Source organism: Anopheles gambiae, chromosome 3 (genome assembly GCF_943734735.2).
Source record: "Anopheles gambiae chromosome 3, idAnoGambNW_F1_1, whole genome shotgun sequence".
NCBI lineage: Eukaryota > Metazoa > Arthropoda > Insecta > Diptera > Culicidae > Anopheles > Anopheles gambiae.
In genome coordinates, this window is record NC_064602.1 from 29,167,196 (window position 1) to 29,188,231 (window position 21,036).

Consider the following 21,036-nt stretch of genomic DNA (forward strand, 5'->3'; position numbering starts at 1 on the left):
TTACCAAAGCTGAGAGGCTGGCGTAACGTTCATTCACAGCGGCGGGAATCAGCCGGAAGCCGGAATCAATGGAACCAGCAGTTCCTATCCAGGCGGGCATGACTAACCGTGTGCTGACGTTTCGTCCCTCCGGGAGATGGTTGATCAATTTTTATTCATATTACCAATTGTGTAATGGCGCTGATTGTGTGCCGGCTTGTGCCGGATGAGAAGCGGCCGACATCAATCGACTCCGATCGAGGCAATCACGTGTTTTGTTTAATCGATAATTGCCCCAGGAAAAGAATAGATAGGCAAATAAATTAAGCTTTTAAGGTTTATAATTTGACGTCGTCTTCTCTGGCAGATAAAAATAAGATAGGATAGTGTAATAATGTACAAACGTACCTTCCCAAACCACACACGCATTCAACAAGCGCATTTCCCTTCAACAACAAGTTTGCGAAACTCCTCCAACACGAACCACACACTCTTTCAAAGGGAAGGACTTTCTTCCAGCCCATCGCATTAACAACTTGCTCCTTCTCAAAACTACCCTGGATAGGCTCGGTAGCAACTTTTCTTTCACTCTTCAAGGCAAGGGATCGAACAGTAAAAGACAAAACGCCATAATTCACACCGGCCTACCCAACAGCACACTTGTAAAAGGCCAAAGGAAGGGAACGGCTCCTCACCCAACCCATCAACCCCAAAACTGCTCAAAACTGCTGGCGAGTGATTTTCACCAGATTTCTTGGAATCCATTCCTTTCCTTTCCCTGCCGGTGCTGGAGCAAGTTTTCACACAAAAAGTCACCGGCCAACTTCTTCCGGGGCTATTGTTTCGCAGCCGCATTCAATTGCAGCTCTAAGGGATGCATTCACACACATACACACACACACGCAGACCTACTGACACAGGAAACTTTTCTAGTGCAGTGTAGAAAGATGTTCCCGGTAAGGACAAAGGCATTATCTACTATTTCGAAAGAATTTTACTTCACAGAAAGCGAGCGGGGTTTGAATTGTCTCCAACATACGATTTCCTTCCCAGCAGGGTTCGTTTCCTTCTGCGTTCCTGGTAGGGGAGAGGTGTGAAACTATCCTTCAGGATAAAAGAAAAAATCCCTCACAGTCAGACACACACACACACATTCATATACAATGCATACCTTTGTACCTTCACATTCCCCTGACACAAAGGAAAGCGGGAAAGCGTCGAGTTGTTTTCTGGTTGCAACGAAGCTGACGCTTGAAAAACAGCCCAAGAAAGTTAGTGCATCCGTGTGACTGTGTGACTGTGTGTGTGTGTGTGTGTGTGTGTGCCACTCCTAACCGGAAAGGTGGACTTTCAAAAGAGAAAGTAGTTGCTTGCTTGGTGTGTGTTTGTGAAGAAGGAATTATCAGCAGGATACGAATGCCGGTCTGCTTTCTGGGAGCGTTTGGTTTGGATGTTATTTGTTCTTTGCCATGCCGGATCTTTTTCTCTGTTTTTTTTGTGCTTCTTTCCAGGTGATAAGAGTGTGATGTGCTCGAGTGTAGTTGGAGTGTGGCCGGCCCTTCGTTGGCACTTGGCACTGGCATAGATTAGTGGAATTAAATTTCGTAGAAACACGGCGTCTTGGAATGTGGGTGGTTTATTCCGGGTTTCGGTATGTTTTGCGAAATATTTTACCATTCTTGTGCTGACTCCAAGAGCAAAGCACCACAAGAATGAGCGATGTATTGGTATTTCATTTAAATAAATATCAATGTTCGATTTAAATATATTTAGAAATTCCTTTTAAATAGCTTGCAATACCTGTGGTCTGAGTTCAGTCTTTTTGCTTATTTATCTGTAGCTTCTGGAGACGATCTTCACCACTCAACACTGGGTTGCTTTACTGCAAGCTATAACCGTTTCGTTGCATTGTTTGCGCCTGTGAAAGCATTAAGCAAAAAAAAAAAATACACTACCATCAGATTACATTGCATAGAAAATGACGTTGTTTTGAGTAAGTCAACGTTAACATTTAACCTTACAATGTTTCCCATTGCCTTCATCGGTCATCTAAGCTACAGTGGCCGAACATGTTATAAGCGTAACCGAATTACCACTGCATCTAGAAAGCATTATAGAGATCATTAAACACTTGTACATATTTGCAAGAAGGTTAGATTGGCTGATGGAAGAAATACAAAAATCAAAAATATTGTTATAAAAATCTCAATAACGCAAAATAAATTCAATACTGAATAAAACAAAAATAGCTGCCGAAACCAAAACAATTAAAAAAAGCATTTAGAAAGTGTTCCTGCATGGTACAGGGTTTCTCACGATTTATTGCTTAGTTCCCATATGTTTGTGGGCTCGTGTTATTTATTCATCGTATCCTATAGATTTTTGTTTTGTTCCAATGATGTATTGGTATGATCCCATGGGACATCAATACAACTGAACCATACAAATCTAAGACACGACTAAAAAATCGTGGGAATATGGGAAGCATCCACACATTTTCGGAAAACAATCATGAACCCTTGAGAAACCCTGTATGTATACAGTTTAAGACCAACTGACCGGATCGAATCAATTATCAAAATTGGTTCTAAAATAATAATGCTCTTAGAATAATTTCCAGCACTGTACAAATAGTACTGTACCACCACTGTCTTCAGTGAGAAAACGCACAAAACACATCACAGATGAACTCTACTTCAAGCCACTGTTGCCCGACAAATGACGAGAAAATGCAGCTCACTCAGCTGCTGGCGAAAAGTGACACACCCACAACAACTAGCGATCGTTGCTCCGTGCAGAGGAAAATCTTCTTTCTGCTGCTGAAACACTGTGAGACCACCGCAGAGCCGGAGAGCCATCGGTGGGTGCGCGCTGTACATTGTGTGATGTAGTTTGCTATCTGTGTTTCCATTTGTGTTTTTACAAAACCACCTCTTCCCTGGTGCAAGTGCTTCTCAATAGAGAGGACTGTTGGACGGTAGAAAAACTAATCCATCCCTGCCCGGTTTCAGCCTGCGTTCGCACTCGTGGCATGGTTTATCTCGACGCGTTTGCAACGTTTCCGTTGCATGAAAGGGTGCCGGGTGCTACTGGCTGTGTTTTCGCTATTTATTTACTCAATGCAACTCATCCCTCACACACACACTCACACACCCTTGCTGCCGCTGCGTGTTCCTCCAAGCTGGGAAATTGAATTTACTCCCAAGCACAAACACACCGAGTCATGCCATATTTTGTGCACGCGAATCTTAACTCGTCCGTTGTTTCGTGCAATGTTGCTGATCCAGAAGACACCTGTACCGCTGGTGTGTATTGTGTTGAACTTTCTATCCCTCTCTCACTTCTTGATCTAAACACGTTTTTCGGAGCTTCGCAAGGCAAAGAGCTTTCGGGCGTAAGTGCAACATTTGTAATCATTGCAACTGTAGCTTGGGTGGTGGTGGTGCTTTGTTATGCAGCGATCGATGCTGTGGTACGGAGCGTTCAGCAGCAGGACGATTTCATTTCGCCTTCTCTTATCAGCACCCCACAGAGGGTCAAAGTCGGAGCACCTTTTTATGGTAAAGTACAGGCATGCAGACGATGCTAGCGAACGGACCGAATAAGGACAAAAGCACTGTTTTTGGTGTATGACGAGTTAGCATTAACTCGTTGTATCTTCTACATTTCTCTCACAGCTCTTCCAAGGTAAGCTCTTCATACTCGGTATGAGCTTCTAGTTGACGTTTGCTCTTGGGTCGTGCATAATCGTTTAAGTGCAGTACAGTACGTTTAAGTGCATCAACAAAAAGTGACACGACCGAGGCAGCTCTTTGTGCTTAATTAAAAGCCTCATTAAATAAAGTGACGGACCAGTGGTAGATAATTCGGCACACAAACCTTTCATGGCCAAATGGCCAAAATGTTGCTGCCATTCAACGGTTGCTTAAAATAGCAAATTGTTCTTTATTTGTTTCATGCTATGTGTATGCATGTGTGTGTGTGTGTGTGTGCTAACTGTAGCAAAGCAAAGCGTGCTTTGTTTGCAATTGATTGCTGCCGTAAAATGCTTTACCATTACGCTTGCCACGTTCAATAGATTTGATAGATTTGACTATAATTTATCTACATCCACCGCACCAAAAATACCTTCCCTCAACCCTCAATTGCTGGCCAAGCGAACTATCATCAACGAATACACACACACACATATACACACTACCACCGCCATCCATCACCTCCACCAGACGATCAAATGATAAAAGTTTTACGCAGTCTCATTTGAAATCTATTTGCCTAATGGAACGAAACACCTTACCCAGCCACCGATCGTTGGCTGGCCTGCTCGATCGCTTGACATTCGAAGGTTATGGGAAAGTTTTCGATAAATGGGCCAAATTTTTACAAGCTTTCCCTTCCACTCCCCTGTTGCTGCCTGATGATGCAGAAATGCTGGAAACAGGCAAGAGGGGAGGAGGGAGAGAAAATTGTTTCAATCTTTTGTAAAATCCGGTGTCAATTGAGTGGAATTGAGCGCAGCATGATAAATTGAGTTTGTTTGTTTTTTTTTTTGTGTGTGTAGGTACGTGCCATTGCTTTGGGGGTAGTGGAAGCATAAGCTGGTCGATTGTTTAATGGATCACAAACAGTTTGCTGACGGAGCAACAATTCATCGGTGATGTATGATGGTGAAAAGAAGGGACAAAAAAAATACAACAATAACAATATTGAACAGAAATTCCCTCCTACTAAACCGTGAGTAATGATTTGCTGGAAAGCATTGTAATCTTTTTCAACAAATTAAAATAAAAACGATGCAATGTTTAAGTATAAGCAAAAAAAACCCCGTCAACCATTTGTTGTCACTTTGTAAAGAACTTTTAGTATACAAAGTTTTATTTATTAATTTTTTTCATAGCAACTTTGAGATTATTTTTGTTATTGTTGTAGGGTAAATGTACCAATAGTGGTGCAATTTGTAGAGGTACCGATGTGTTTTAATGGATTTAAAGTGTCAGGAAGGACAATTTCTGAATATTTTAACACATAGCAATTGGAATATGTTTTATCTTCGCAATCGCAACCATTTTTACCATGAAACACATTAAATTTACGAAAAAATACATATTTTTGTGATTGCTTCGTTGTACCTATAATGGTGGTATGGTTCCTATAGTCGTCGCATTGTGTTCCTATAGTGGTGGTAAACAAAGATGCCTCAAAACAGTGTATAATATCAATATAACTTAGTTTTGAAGCTGTTTTCGTATGAATAGCATGGATTATTGTCATAATAATGATATCTTTCGTAATTTGATCGTAAAATATGTATGAATTTGGTTGATGAAAATATTGACTGAAGTACTGAATAACACCTGTCGTCAATCCATAGTCAGAAGAGTTTGCTTGATTTGAAGTCGATTTTTCACTCAGCCAGATAAGCGAATTTTGGCCTTTGTTTCATAAATTACTTACAGAAAACTAATTTTTGTTGCTTATTTTAGTGAAAACAGTACGACATGTCAAAAATGTCGTCGAAAAAAATCTAAAATTAGCTGTTTTTATTGATTTTAGAACTAAGACCACTATAGGAACATGCCTGTTTGGTGTACCTATAATGGCACTATCGTAAACAACACCTAAAAATACATAAATATAGTCAAAAGCCAATGAATTTGAATAAAACAATATAATTTGATAACAATTATGTTCAAAAACTAATAATTGCGTTGTTATGTTGTCATTTAGAACGTTAACAAGAATATGAGTATCGTTATGAAATCCTAAGGATTTTGGAAAAATGTTGACTAATTTCACAAAATAATGGATTTTTCGGTCACTAAGAAACGGAATGGCCCCATTTCATTTTAAAATTCTTTGTAAAAGGCTAGAGAACATTTCACACTATCGTAAATAACTTAAGTACTGTTAATTTATCGTGTGAGACGCATTTTAGTGCAATACCTCCACTATTGGTACTACCACCACTATAGGTACATTTACCCTACATGATATATGTTCTACTATTTCGATGTGATATACTAAACTGCATACATTCAGGCGCCAATTAAAGCCTAGCAAGATGACTGAATGTAGGTATTAGTGATGGGCAAATCTGATTCAGATACATAAATGATTCAATGAATCTAAATCTTGGTAGAAGCGATTCGTAAATCTCGAAAGATTAATGCATCTCAAAAGATTCATGAACTTCTAATGACTCACGAATCCCATGGAATTCATAAATTTCCAAATTTCATGAAGTTAGATCTTTTTCTAATTCTTCTTCTTGGCACAAAAACCAACGTGGTCAAGCTAGACAATACAGGGCTTTCGAGACCGCGGTGCGGGATAGTCGGTCCTTCCTTTGAGAAGACGGCCCATGCGAGGCTTGAACCCAAGACGTATATGAATGAATCTCAGCAAATGATGCATGAATCCCAAAACTAGTTATGTTGTTTTTTCGGTTTTCAAATTCCACATTACATGTGAAGGTTTTTTAAATACACCAAGGGTTTTTGGTTGTTCTTCAAAATTGTTTGGACGATTCCCAAGGGTTTTCGGATCATTCCCAGAATTTTTTTCGATCACTTTTTTACATCCAAATGGGACGATTTCAATACATCGTGGTAACGATTCAAAAATCTAAGATAAACGGTAAATAAATCGTGAGATAAACTCAAAAGATTAGGAAAGTCATCCAATAAATTGTGAGAATCAATCCTGTATTGAAATATTTAGATTGAAACAGTACACGAAATAAATTCCAGTAAGCTTGATCATTACGATCTGTGAGGCTACCCGCATCGGACAGTTGTATGGAGTTCGCGAGTAACTGCAACTCAAGGCTACGGATGTAAAATTTATCGAATGAAAGGTATCACTCCTGTCCGCTGCATGTAACAACATGGTCTTTTGTAGGTAGTTCAAATTGGAACCTAATTAAGCTATGCTGTGCTGCTGCACTATGTTGTGCTTTTGCCACATTAACCGACTTATTTCTGCCAACAAGGCTTATACTCAGAAACCTGCCCGGGAGGTAAAATTGAAAGCAAATCTCGAACAGAACACAGCAGCTTGGCGCTCGAACCAGTTTAACAACCAAATTCCCCGTAAACTGAATGCTTCCAACGAACAATCTATCGCCCGACCATCTAAACTGGAAAACTAATAAAATTTAATCAATGTGTGTTGAAATGAGCCTCCTTACTTTCATTTCCATTCCAATTCCGCAAAAAAGTACTTTTACTGCATGCAAAAATGTGCCAAACGGGGCTAGATCAAACGGTTTGTCCGGTTTCAGTGCTTCCGAGAATGAAGCAGCCCAGGCCCAACCTTAAAAGTGACCCAGTTTGGGTCTTATTTTGTGCTCCTTCCCTGTGCGTTCTTTTCTTCCTTTTGCTCCTCTTTACGGTGGGTTCCTTGCCGGGCAGGACAATGTGTTCCAATTTCTTGCAATCGTACCCATACCATACACCTTGCGATACGCTTTTTCTCTCTCCAAACATTCCTGCATTTGCTGCTCGTCTGTGCTAGTGCCATCTTCCAGGCGCTGGGATAGATGTTTCCTTCGCATTTTTTTAAACTTTCTTTTTTTTCAATCATCGGAAAAAAGCAAAGGTATGAAAAGGGAGAAACAAAACTCGATGTCATAGAACCGGGAGGTTGGCCTGACTGTCAATACGCTTTCGCGCTGCACCACATTGGGTGAGGAGGGAGCGAATTGAACGAGAAAGCGAGAGTTATGTACAGGAAGTGATCTTCGTGGGAAGCTGGTAGTTGGTGGAGCAGAAGAGGGGAAAACGCTGGTACATCCAATTCCAGCACTGTTCCTGTTACGTCCGCCCATTGTCCGTACAATCGTTGAGCAAAATTTGCACCGGAAGTGGACAGTGGAACGCCCGACCGGGCGATTGCGATCGAAGCGGAAGCAGCTCAGCGGCTCGAACGGTAGAGTGGGAAAAAGAGAATTTCCGCCCGACCGGAGCGGGCATCGAAGGCTCTTGAAGCGCACGCCACACAGCACAGCGAACGTGCCATTCCCGGGGCAACAAAGGACGGGCCAGCACGGCTCGAGCAGCTTCACGGTTGAGGCTGATTGCAATCTGGCAGCAAGGTGCTTTCGGTAATTGATGGCATTACAGTGATTGCATGCTTGCCACGAGCGGCCGACAAAGACGCCCCGGCCTGGTCCCGGCAAGAAGGTAGCCGAGCCTCGCCCGTAACAGGGAAGACAGCCAGGCTTGAGCATCCGGTGCAGTTGCCGGTTGCAAGAATGTTGACTGACAATTAATGTGGTTGCACACCAGCTGAGCCCACCTCCCGCAGGCTTTTGTATGACTCGGCTCTCCGGAGCCTTAGACCGAAAAGATAGACGCAAAGCGTGGCTGGGTGGTTGGGCAGGATTATTTGCCACCTGCTGCCCGGCAGTGTTCGTGGCCTACCATGGTACGGTACAATTCCAGCAATTAGACGCTACAAACCGGCTACCGGACAAAGTCCGTTCATTTCCTCCCGGCCGGTGCCGGTGTACATCCGGGGCTGGGCCGGACACAAATGCTCACTGTGCTTGTCCGTTCGATCGATAGGATGGACGTGCCAAACGTGGCGACAGTGAAGGTGTCAATTATGGGTTGGTTGATTTGAGACAAGTCCGAAACCGTCATTATTTGACGATTTCAAATCGACAGGGCGTAAGTACGCTGAGCGGGTCTCAAGTGTGAACAAGTGGGACCGGGAGTTGTCCGGGCATTGTTTCGAGTTTATTTAGTGGGTAGGTGGGTAGTGCTTCCTGCGTTTGCTCGTTCGCTTGGATATGTGCGGCATAGATATGTCAACGGATTAAGTGGCAAATTGTTGTGTTGATTTTACGGCAATAGCATTGATAGTTTCTAGGAAGGGCTTAAGGAATGTTCCGTTCCATACTTGATCGTTCAAAAAGCAATTTTGAACTACGTTTTGCTACAACAACCCTATTTCCAAGGTGATTGGTTTTGTATCACTTTTAAATAGAAAAAAATATCATTTATATTATTGTGACTTTTGTCACGATCACCCATCACTTGGTATGATCATCTCGTACGCAACTTTGACGAGGCATCGCTAATAGGGCTTCAGGAGATCATTAATCAGTATTCAGTTTTAAAGACCTATTATTTTAATATTTTAGTTTCTTTCATAATGGTTTGTACAAGATCTATTTGTTATTTTACAACTAAAATTAATAGCGCCATTGGCAAGTACATCATGATCTTTGTTTTTTCTTCAGAGAATGTTAAAAGCAGTAAAATATTTTTAAAACATATCGTTTAACTTTAATGGCAAATGATTCAGAATAGTTTACTAAAAGATTAGTTGATTGGTTGCATGAAACTATCTTGTAATTTCATGTTCTCGTTCAACGTTTTCTATATTCTCTAGAATGCTGATTTAGAATGCTTTTATTACTACTATTTTAAAAGAATATATAATAATTAAATATGCAACAGTGAAGAAACCAACTTCATGTATCCCAAAGATTACATTAGTAATCGATTTTAATTAAAAACTAATAAGAACAAATTTATTTAAATCCAGCTTTATATAATTGAGTTAAATAACATAAGAATCCAATCTGATTATCTAAATAATTACCAACGCTTTTATGTTTTTTTCTGGAAAAACCCTATTTTTTACATTTCCGTTTTATTGCCAAAATCACATTGCTCTCAGTAATTTCCCTTACCCTTTAGAAGCTAACCAAAAAGCGAAAAGAACCCCCTTTTTGATAAACAACCAACCTCCCAACGAGCCAGCCCTACGCGTCTACCTTCTTCTGCCGCGACTCCAGGTACAGCAGGATGCCATCCTTCGGGCGCGTGATGAGCTCGTGCATAATCTTCTGCTCGTCGCGCGTCCGAACCGACCGCAACCGGTAGCGGCGCAACACGCTCGACACGATGCTCTTCTCCTCCAGCAGCGCAAACTTCTGCCCGATGCAGTTCCTCGGCCCCGCACTGAACGGGATGTACGCGTACGGGTGACGGTTTTCCGTGTTTTCCGGCAGAAAACGGTCCGGATCGAATTTCTCCGGGTCGGGATAGAACCTGCGCAAAAGAACGAAAGGAGAAAACGAGAAGAAGGAAAAAAAACCTCCAATGAAATACACGCCGCCACGGTGGCGGGTGACATTCTCGGGCCAACCTTTCATCCCGGTGCACATGGTACGCATGGATGCCCACGATGGTTTGGGCCGGCACCTGGTGCCCGCCGAGCTGGACGTCCTCGCTGAGCGTTCGACCGAAAAAGGACACGGACGGATACAGCCGCAGCGCCTCCTTGATGCACCGCTCCAGCAGCTTCAGCTCGTTCAGGTCCTGCATCGTGGCGGCCCGGTCGTCGCCGGGCGGAAAAATCGACTCAATCTCCTCGCACACCCGCTCCTGCACGTCCGGATGGAGGGCGAGCAGGAACAGCACCCAGCTGATGCCAGCTGTCGTTGTGTCGTGTCCCTTTAGTGATGCACGGACGCAGGTTGTGCCAGGGCACCGAGGTCGATCGAATCGGTTATGGGGAGGGGTGAAGAGAGAGAAAAAAGAAACAAGACACACAGAAAACAAGCCATCAGTAAAACTGCTGAATCAGGCTCAACCGGTACGATATGATTGAGAGTCGCTGAGGTGTAATTTAGCGTAGTCGCCCAGGTAACCTTTGCCCGCACTGGACTCGACATTTTGGGGTATTTGGTTGGAAAATTGGACAGCCAATTGGGCTGCTGGTATTGACGTTTGGGGGTCGATGGAACGAGTTTCGTTCGATTATGTTTCTTGACGGCTGACGGACGGCTGCTGTACCCAAACACACAACAGATGGAACAAATGGCATTGCGACAAAACATAAATCGCTGTCTTTTGCACCGGATCGTAACCGGATAGTAATACAGTATTGAGATAGTAGAAAGGGATGAATTGGGGAATGTTCGTTGTGTGCTTTTGAGCAAGCTGTTTCCAAACTTACGACAGAGAAGAAAAAAAGGTTAATAACCCTTGTATAGTTACAGCTTTGGATTACTGAAATGTTGGTCACATGAGCTCATGTAATTATTGCGGATACAGTCGTTGTTGCAAAATATTAGCTCTAATGCATCCATTTTTGACTCTAAAGTACGAATTTTTGTCTGTAAGTCAACCATGTTTGTCTCTTAAAGGAATCATGACTATGAGGTATTTGAGCATATTCATGACAACAAGTATTTGACATTACAAAAACTCTGCAGAAACGGTCTTGATTTTATAGATTTTTTGTAAAAAAAAATCATTAAAATTAATTTTAAAGCCATTGTTGACATTTGAAAACACATGCCATCATTAAAGCCTCCAAAATTGTTATAACGATTGAAATATTTCAAATTCTATTATTGCAATTAGTAACTACTAAACTGAAATTCAACCATTTTGAAACATATAGTTTCAGACATTACGTTGTATTTTGTAAATAAAGCAATTGATTAACAGGCAAAAAGTGGTGCTTAGAGACAAAAATTGACGCCTTACAGGCAAACAATTGAGACAGGCTATCAAAAATGTGTGTCTTAGATACAAAAATAGGTGAGTTAAAGCCAAAATTTAGTGTCAACGACTGTAACGCATAAATAGTGAATACTGAGAAAGATTTTGCCTGTGAGTGTGCACCCAGCAAAACCAACAAGTAAAATTAACTGCATAGGCCTTTTTTGCCTGTATGCAATTTACATTACAATGTATGCAATTTACATTACAAATTAAGCCTCTTTGGTTTGATTAACATTGAACAGTGCAAATTTTCTGGAAATTTATTGTCAAATCGTTTACTTTAATCCAGCAATTAGTGAAAGGATCCTTCGCTATCTACATTTACGTACAAGCTGTAAAAAAAATCATAAATGGTCCATTCGCAATATCCATCTTACCTCAAACATAAACGTATCCACCTCTTCACGGACATCCTCATCGGTCATAATGTTGTGGGCCTGATTTCCTTCCAGCAGCAGATCCAGAAACGCCATACGCTTCCTCACACCAAACGCTTCCCCGTCGCTTGTCTCTGCGCCGGCAGATTTCTTTGCCGACTCGAGTGCTGCCTTTCGGTCCCGGATTACCTGTTGGAGAGCAGTGTGAAATTAATTCCCGAACATCATCCCACCGTTCAACTGCACCATACCTCGCGAGAGTAGTTATGCACAGTGTCCAGGGCGTTCTTGTACCGTGCCGCGAACCGGGACCGCAGCCAGATAAAGTCCAGATGCAACCAGGGACGAACCATACGCTCCACAAACAGTCTGCTAAGCCTGTGTAACAGATAACACGACCAAGGTACACCCGGTACATGCACACCGGTTGTAGTAAAGATCGAGCATTCATGTAGCAAACAACAACGCCAGGTCGCTCCCCGAAGGGAAACGCTACTTACTCGCAGACTGCCTTGACGTAATCGTTCTCCTCGCCTTCGCTCTGAGCATTCACCTTCACACCCATGGCCGTTTCTGGTGCGCATCATCGCAAACGTCAGGCAAATTCCGCACCAAGCCAGCGATCGAGACACGGAAGCATAGAGAGAGAGGAAATATACCACAACAATCCATTAAAGCGCATGTTGACAGCGTGGACAAGCGTCTCGCGAAACAAGTCCCCCGAAAATCCGACCCGGCTCACGGACTCGTACATCATCCAGCGCCTCGAGGGGTGGGCGCTTTGGGCGATTTGGAACGCGTCCAAGGCGATTGATCCCACCGCTCGTGTCCCAGCACTTACCGCAAATGATGTCCAGAGCCGCTTTCGCGATGAACGGATACACGTTGACCGGTTTGCCGGTGTCGGCGTGCGGCCGCAGGTATTCCACCATCTCCTCGCTATTCTCGGCGAACACGTCGCAGAAGCCGTCGAGGATGTTGAAGTGGAAGGTCGGTGTGATGAGCTTACGGTGCTGATGCCAACGCTCACCTGTTGCATCCGCAAGCAAGGAGCGCGATTTCAGAATGTACCGGAATGTCCCACAAGACAGCAGATGGGTGCAAAAGGAACACAATAACACATTGTCAATCAATTGTGGTGGTTTGAAGGTGATTAGTCCGTAGTAGTAGACGTACCTTTGGAGGTGAGCAGTCCGTTGCCGAGCCAATCGTGCAGAAAGCGGTACATGGTGGCTTTTTCGATGTGTTTGCTGGAGCCGATTACCTGCTCGACGTACTCCGGTTTGCTGATGCGTACCTCGGGGGTCAGCCCGGTCCATACGCGGTGGATTTCCGGGTAGCGGCGAGTCCGCTCGTCTAGCAGGTAGAAGATTTCTGTCGATTGATTGGAAACGGTATTAATTTTACTGGTAATTGAATGACAGTTACATGGGTTCGATTGGTTGGCTTGGAATCAAAACATAAAACAGTCAAATTGAACATCGAGCTAATAAAGAATAAAGACCTGCATAATTAACAAGAATTGACAAGTCGTCTTCTTCTTTGGCTCAACAACCGTTGTCGGTCAAGGCCTGCCTGTACCACTAGTGGGCTTTGGCTTTCAGTGACTAATTGATTTCCTCCCATAGCAGGATAGTCAGTCCTACGTATGGGCGGCACGGTCTATTTGGGGATCGAACCCATGTCGGGCATGTTGTTAAGTCGTACGAGTAGACGACTGTACTACGAGACCAGCTCATTTACGAGACTAGAATTGACAAGTAAAACACTGTTAATCAACCCTTACTGTAAAACATCACACTTCTATATTAAATGTCATTTCGATGTAGATTCGTTTTACTACGTTTTGTGTCTTTATTTGTCATTTACTGTTAATATATTTTGATTCTGATTGAATTACACCGGTTCTCACTTTCCTTTGAATCTTTATCCGGTTGCTATGGATCGCAATCAACTACCTCTGAATCGTATTCAGCTACGTGTCGATCGCTCTCAGCTACCTTTGGATTTTACGGTAGTTCGCGCAAATTTCGTTGCGGCACATACTTTATTTAGTGACCGCTCGGCGTACCTCACGATTCTCCTCATAACAGATGATTTGACAACAATTTCATATTGTTCTATGTTTGAACCCATTTTAGAACGTGTGTTGAAAACCTATGTTTAAGCAATGAATAACATTTGACAGATTTGTCGGCGTCTACGCATCTGAATAGATTCCCAACCAGAACGTCCCTCCATAGCAAAGAAGGAATATCCGGCTAAATCTCGAAAGCAGAAACAGGACTGAATGACCACGAAGGTCGTTAGACCAAAAAGAAGAAGATTGTGCAGGTTTGTTTGGAAAACTTGGTCAAAGAATAAAAAATGTATGAATGGTGATGTAACCTTCACATACAAAATGTTATTAGATTTTACAATTGAATGCATTAATTATTTAATTATTTCCTAGGGATGCAAATGTGTCCCACGGTCACTGAATAAACGGTGCGCTGCAATGAAATTTGCGCGAGCTACTGCAAAATCCAAATGTAACTGAAAACGATTCAGACGTAGTTGATTGCGTTCCATTCACATGGATTACGATCCATAGCAACCGGATAAAGATTCAAAGGAAAGTGAGAACTAGTGTATATATACTTTTAAAATAAACGTTTGTACTCAATCGAACCGTTTATCGACATAAAATCAATAAAAAACGTAGAAGCTAATAGACAGGAGATACACATGAAAGTTTAACCGAAACTAAAGGCTATAAGCCACATAACTTAGTGTAATGCTAAGGAAATGTAACATAATGAAGACCAAAACAAAATGAGACAACATCAACGTAATGTAAACAAAAGAAAATTACTAATTAGAAAAAAAAAACCATGAAACTAATACAAGAAAAGAAGAGTTACTATAAAAGAGTTATAAAGAAGAGTTAAATTACTTGATATATAAGATAACATTAACATAATAAGATGAAATATTGCACATCGGCAAATTCGACACAATAATTGTAAAATCATAGCAATAATAAAATTATTAACAAAAACAAAATTGTCTTTAATAACATTTTTGAGGTCTTTTAGTACTATTCTTTAACTTTTATTTTAATCACGTTTTAAAGTATTTCAAATCGCTAAATTTCAAATTCAGTTTGCTTGTTACACATTCTTCAGGCTTGTATGTTAAAATAAATAATAGCCATATTGTTGGGCCAAAACACTCACCGTGCCGCTGTTTGCCAATGAACGAGTACATCGTGCCGATGATCGGGTAAGCTTTCGGGCCCGGTATCTTCTCAAATATCTGGCTCAGCTGCCATCGTTTCATCAGCCACTGTAGGTAGACGGCAAACACAACAAACACGAGCACACCGTGAAAGATCGTACTGAGCTCCGACATGATCGTAACGGGAGAGAACACCAGCAGTTCGCGTTTTCGCTCGAAACAGGTTCTGCGTAAGCGCGCAGGTCTGTAATGACCCAATTATCTCGTTACGCGGCGGAGCTTGACTGAGCCAGAAGCGCACCAAGCAGCTGGACTTGATGGCTCTACCGATGGACCTTTAACCTGTTATGCACACACGAGAACAATAAAGGCGTAATGTTTGCACTTGAACTAGGAAAGTATCGATAGCCCACCGTCGATAAGAGCAAAGCCACACGTTGTACTGTTGCTCTCGATCGAGCAGCGCATGAGCAACTGCCCCGTTGACCGGCTGTCTGTACTAAATAAACTCGAAGCGAGAAGCGTTCGTCGGTGGGAAGCTCAACATAAGAAAACAAGCGGTATCAGCGGCACTCATCATGCCTAGAAGGGCTAGACGAGGTGGCTGTGAGCGATCAAGCGTACAGGTAACGTCTTAACCCGTTTCATCGCGCACTATGGGATGTTGGTTGTAGCGTTGATGGTAAATATTCATCCTCGAGTATGTGTTGTGATTTCAAATTATCTCACTAGCACAAAACTTATAATAAAAAAAAAATAGTGGTTAAATGTGGAGATTAAGTGGATTTTTTTCCTTTTTTTAAATTAGGCAATGAATTAAATAAATAATATATGCATAAATATCAATATTTCAAGTCCCAATATTCCCAGCATTGTGTAGCTTGGCATGTACAATGCAAAGCATCTCGTATTGAACGATACAAAATAATAAGGGATACCGCTTTTGTTCTCCTAGACTACATGTATGATGTAAAAACACACTACTCACACATGTTCACACCTATCAACACATGCTGCCCACTTGCTGTCATTAAACTCTACCAACAGATAATTAATTACTAGTCATATTCTGCCAGAATAACGAGATTAAAAGCTTTAAAAATGATTCAATCTTTCAAGAGTGAGAAACGAGTTAGTCATTCTGAAAACAGAAATAACAACAAATCGGAACAATTAATAGCATTGTCAATTTGCAGCTAAAACAATACAACTTGCAGTAACTCATTCTCTCATTGACTTCCACCACCATAAACACAATCATTATCACATGTTGCTCGTCTGCTCTTCGTCTGTCTATTCTACGCGCTTGTTCACCGTCGGCCTTGCTTTACCTGTTGCTGTGTTTTTTTAATGTTTGCGTTAACCTAGCGGCACGCGCACTAGATTAACTACCTTTGATGCTAGCGCACCGCATGCATCGGTTGCTGTTGCATCGAACCCGTTCTCGGAATTGTATTGCTTGATTGTAATCAAATCAATGCGATCGAACTCCAACCACCCTGCCCGTCCATCCACTATTGAATCATTGGTACTAAAAATAGCAACCACAACCGTCCAAAACAAACGCTTCAAGTGTGAAAACTCTACTCAAGTGGAACGTAAATCAACAAAAATAGACGCCGTCTGCCGTGCGCCACACATTGCAAGCTAAGAATGTGCAAGGTAACGGCCTCGGCGCCTCTCGGTCTTTGTTTTGTATTTTAATGACAAATTGTTTCACAGTGGCAGCGGTACGACCGGTACCGGCAGTTCAGGCGGCTTATCAGCATCAGGTTGTCCTGGACGGGGAGTTTGGATTGGGGCATTAATGTTGGGTAGTTCCAGGAATTTGCCTTATCTGCCCGAGGAATGGTACAACACGGGAAAGCTGGTATAATCGAGTTCGAACCAGTGATGTAATGTGATGCAGCTGATAATCGATTTGTGTACTGTGTAATACAAGTTGTACGTATGATAATTACATTGTGGTTTCGTTGCGACATGAAATGCTTCACAACTGATTTTTTAATTATTCTATTGTTTGAGTGATACAATTATCAAAGGCTTTCCTTCACTACATGACTTTACTAGAATTGCTTAGTGTGTACATATACTTTATTGCTGTTGATAAAGTTGTACAGCCTAGTGGTGGGTAAAGCTGGCAGAAATCTGGAGTCGACTCCGAATTGACTTCAAAAATTGTCTAACTGAGTACAGAAGGTAGGTCCGCCTAACATTATCCGGAGTTGTTCGGAATAGTCTGGAGCCGGCTGGAGTCGTCTGGAGTCGTCCGAAGTCGTCCCTAGTCGGTGGGAGTTAGCCGGAGCTGGTGTCGATCGGTGTCGGGGCCGTCCGGAGTCAGCCGGAGACGGCCTGTGTAATGTAGTCAAGCATTTTATTTCGAGGTGTTTTTACGCTCTTTCGCTTTGCATGTGCATTTCTTAAAAGGGCTTAATCTCTAAGATTAGCTTTTTGAGTTGTCCGACTGAGTCAATGAAATGAAATGCCTGGTTACAAGCACTTTGTACCGGTTGTCTCAGCCTACGAAAGACTCCAACTTCGGACGGCTCCGACTTCGGACGACTTCGACTCGAGACTAGTGTTGAATTTCATGAATCTTTCGTTGAGATTCATTCATATGAATTTTCAGTGATGAGTCATGGTCATCTCGAAAGATTCATGGATGCATTAAAATTTTTATATCTACAAGGATTCATGAATCTTGAGAGATGTAAGATTTCTCGAAGAAGTCTTGAAAGCCTGTATAGGCTGGTATAACCACGTAGGTGTTACGCCAAGAAGAAGAATACTAAGCTGGTCTAGCTCGATGAATCTATGTAGATTTATGAATCCCTTAAGATTCGTGTATCTTTCAAGATTCTTTAATCTTTGAAATCCAGATTTAGATTCCAACCGAGATTCAGATTCATTGAATCGTTTCAAAGATTCATTCAGATTCATGAATCTGAATTGGATTTACCCAACACTACTCCAGATGGCTTTGACTCCGGACGATTCCGGTACGTACTCCGGACGTTTTCGATCCGGTTGAATCAAGCTCAGCATGAATGCGGTCGGAACTAGAGCTTCCCGTTTTGCGAGAGTCAAACTTGCAGTAACAATAGTCAGAGTTGGATCGGAGTCATGGATATTCGCCAGAGAGCACACCACTAATACAGAATGGACACATTTTCCACTATTTACCCTATGCAATCGCCTTTTTCAATAATCAATATACAATCCGCTATGTACCAGAAAACCAAACTGTTTACTCTCTAACTCCATAATCCACGCTCCTTAAATCTATTGAACCGGAAAAGCATCAATCGTTTTCTACACCAACGTGCTGAAATGGTTAATTATGTACACGTCATTAACCATTTCCAAGGGATTTGATCAATCTCCAAGCCTAACTCCAAAGTATTCCCAAACCCTCCAGATCAGTGGTCAACGTAACTTTCTCACTCCACCCGAACGATTTACCAAAACAGCTCCAAGAACTTTGGATTTGGTTGTACAAACGACACAAACACATCCCGTTGCAACCAAAAGCGAAGTGATTTTTGGGCTGTGGGTCGACCCACAATTCTATTCGAAATTCGGTCCAAAAGAACCAACCAAGAGGGGGGGGGGGGGGAGACTGTGATTATTTGCTACCCTAGAATAACTTTTATCAATCCCCCTGCTTTCCAGCTGAGGCCTTTAGACCCATTAGGTAGGTGACAAAAATCACTAAAAATCGTACCGTAAGAGTTTCGGGCTGTGCGCGTGTTTGTGGAGAAAAAGTTGTAAAGTCAAACCGAAACACACCCCTCAAAAAAGGCAACCAGGAAAATGTGCCCAGTGGAAACAGCAATCAATGGGACTGAGCGGGTGATAGAATTACAAATTTTTGTGGTAAACGACTGTGGGTTTTTTTTTATTCGTGTGTATGTAAGTTTCGGGTCAACTTTTAGGCTCATGTGAACCGCTTGGAAACTCTTCCTCGGCCCTCGCCAAGTCGGCGAAGCCTTGTGAAGGATGGAGTCAGCTTTTCGCTCCATTTTCCCAAACAAATGGCAACGTACTGTGCGATACGATATTGTACGGTTGAGTGACATGAAATGGCTTCGGGTCACTGCCATACGGGAAACCGGTTTTTTTTTTCTGTTCCCACTGGTCAGTGTTTTTCTCGGAAGCGTGTAAGGTACAGTAACGTAAAAAAGCTCCCATCCAAACTATATCCAACAGTTCGTAAAGCGTCATCGTTTGTTTTCGCTCTCTCTTTCTCTCTCTCTCTCTCTCTCTCTCTCTCTCTCTCTCTCTCTCTGTATTAAATGTCGTATTTGTCATGTACAATTTGTACCGCAGCAAGAGGGAAACACTAGACCCTAGCACTCTTACCGCAACTCTGAGCGCTGAATGATGAAGTTTGTGTCCGAAATAAACGTCCGGCAAATAAACGGGCCGGGTTCGCGCAAATCACAGTTGTACTGATGCGATAACTTCAAGCGGAATCACATTACTACACAAACCTACGCTACGAAGTGTGTGTGTTTGTGAGTGAAGGCAGGGTCGCCCCAAAGGACCTCGGGCAACCGCAAAGCCCCGAAAATGAGCGCTCCGTAACGCACCGGGTTTATTAAATTCATACTTCAATGCTTTCCTGCTTGCGTTAGCTTCGGGCTTCATTTATCATCCTGGCGCTGGTTCGGTGGTGGTGCTGAAGGTGCGAACATTCCTTGGCACATTGGGGCAGCACGTAAACGATCCACCGAGCCGGTGCCGGTTTGGTGGATGGATCGTGTGCAGTTTCCGTACGGGTGGGCTGCTATTTTCCAACCAGCTCGCGCCGGTAAGCCCCATGCCATGGTTGATGAATACCGAGCCGAAACTAACAAGTAGCACCCATTTTCTATGTGTGTGTGTGTGTGTCTTGTGCTTTCCCGCTCGCACACAACGATTCACAGTAAATTTCGTTACAAAACACCACATTCGTGGTAAACGAACCGCGCGTACTACGTCAAAGCAGAGAGTTCCGGGCTTTCATTCGTTCGCGGGAAGCCAGTAGCATCATCAACGGCTGATGGCGGGAAATGGTGAAGGTGCCGTACATAAAAAAACAGGCTCCAATTTTCTCGCCTTCAGATGCTGCGTCCTTGTATGCGACCAGGTTTTATAAGCCACCGTGAAGGTGTTCGAAGCCATGTAGCCATCTCCGGTCTTGGTTGCAACAGCGAGGCTCTCGTGTAGCTGCAGCGGCCGCCACGTCGGCAGCGTTAAGGTGGCGATAAAAGCGAAAGAAAGAACGCCCCATAATGGCATTTTGCAGGGTGCTTCAATCTACACGGCCCTGCCCGGCGCACTTCACTTTAAACGTCCCATTTCCACCCATTTTCCGTTCACAGCAAAAAAAAACGGAGGCATGCGAGATGAAGTATTTTTACTACCCCTCGGCAACGTATCACAGTTATGCTAGCGAACGCTAACACCAGGGAAAATAACACTACACTTTCCAATCTGCAAAATATCGCACGTTGCGCCTTATCCGCCTCACCACGTATGTGTGTGTGTGTGTTTGTGTCTGTGTGAATGTGGTTTTGGAGATTATTCGCCCTGTTCCATCCAAAAAGACGACGCCTTTGGTGTATGTGAGAGGTTAAGTTTTGCGAACTTTGCTTTACCATAAATGTACCAATCTAAATGCAGTCTCACGTACAATCAATGTTTAATTAGCGTAAGCTAATTGTCCGAGCTTGCAGTGAAAGCGCTGAAGGAAGATTCTCCCATACACGCGTGCACGTGTGTGTGTGTCTTCCGTCTTTCGTCAGTGTTATCAGGGCAAGTCCGTGCATGTCGCACACGGATAAAAGTGGCGCATCGTGCGGCTGCCGGCAAAGATTGCTCGCGTATGTGGGCACAAAATCTCAGCACCAAAACCACCCACTTTGCTCGTTAAATCTGCACCGAACGGC

General features: G+C 42.9%; 1 protein-coding gene across 3 annotated transcripts; it reads right to left on the reverse strand.

Moving 5' to 3' along the window:
* Positions 1–9,492: 9,492 nt before the first annotated feature.
* On the reverse strand, positions 9,493–16,505 carry LOC1280199 (cytochrome P450 4C1). Of its 3 annotated transcripts, XM_061656227.1 has the most exons (9): positions 15,517–15,653; positions 15,103–15,445; positions 13,061–13,258; positions 12,726–12,914; positions 12,385–12,457; positions 12,136–12,262; positions 11,885–12,073; positions 10,141–10,448; positions 9,493–10,043 (listed from the first exon to the last, which is right to left on the reverse strand). In XM_061656227.1, exons 2-9 carry the CDS (start codon positions 15,275–15,277, stop codon positions 9,755–9,757), a joined length of 1,548 nt encoding a protein of 515 aa, XP_061512211.1. In that variant the 5' UTR covers positions 15,278–15,445; positions 15,517–15,653; the 3' UTR covers positions 9,493–9,754. The 3 variants fall into 3 exon arrangements, with proteins under 3 accessions (XP_061512211.1, XP_320022.5, XP_061512210.1); XM_320022.6 differs by having other exon boundaries at positions 15,103–16,505; XM_061656226.1 differs by having other exon boundaries at positions 9,493–10,448; positions 15,517–15,609.
* Positions 16,506–21,036: the final 4,531 nt, after the last annotated feature.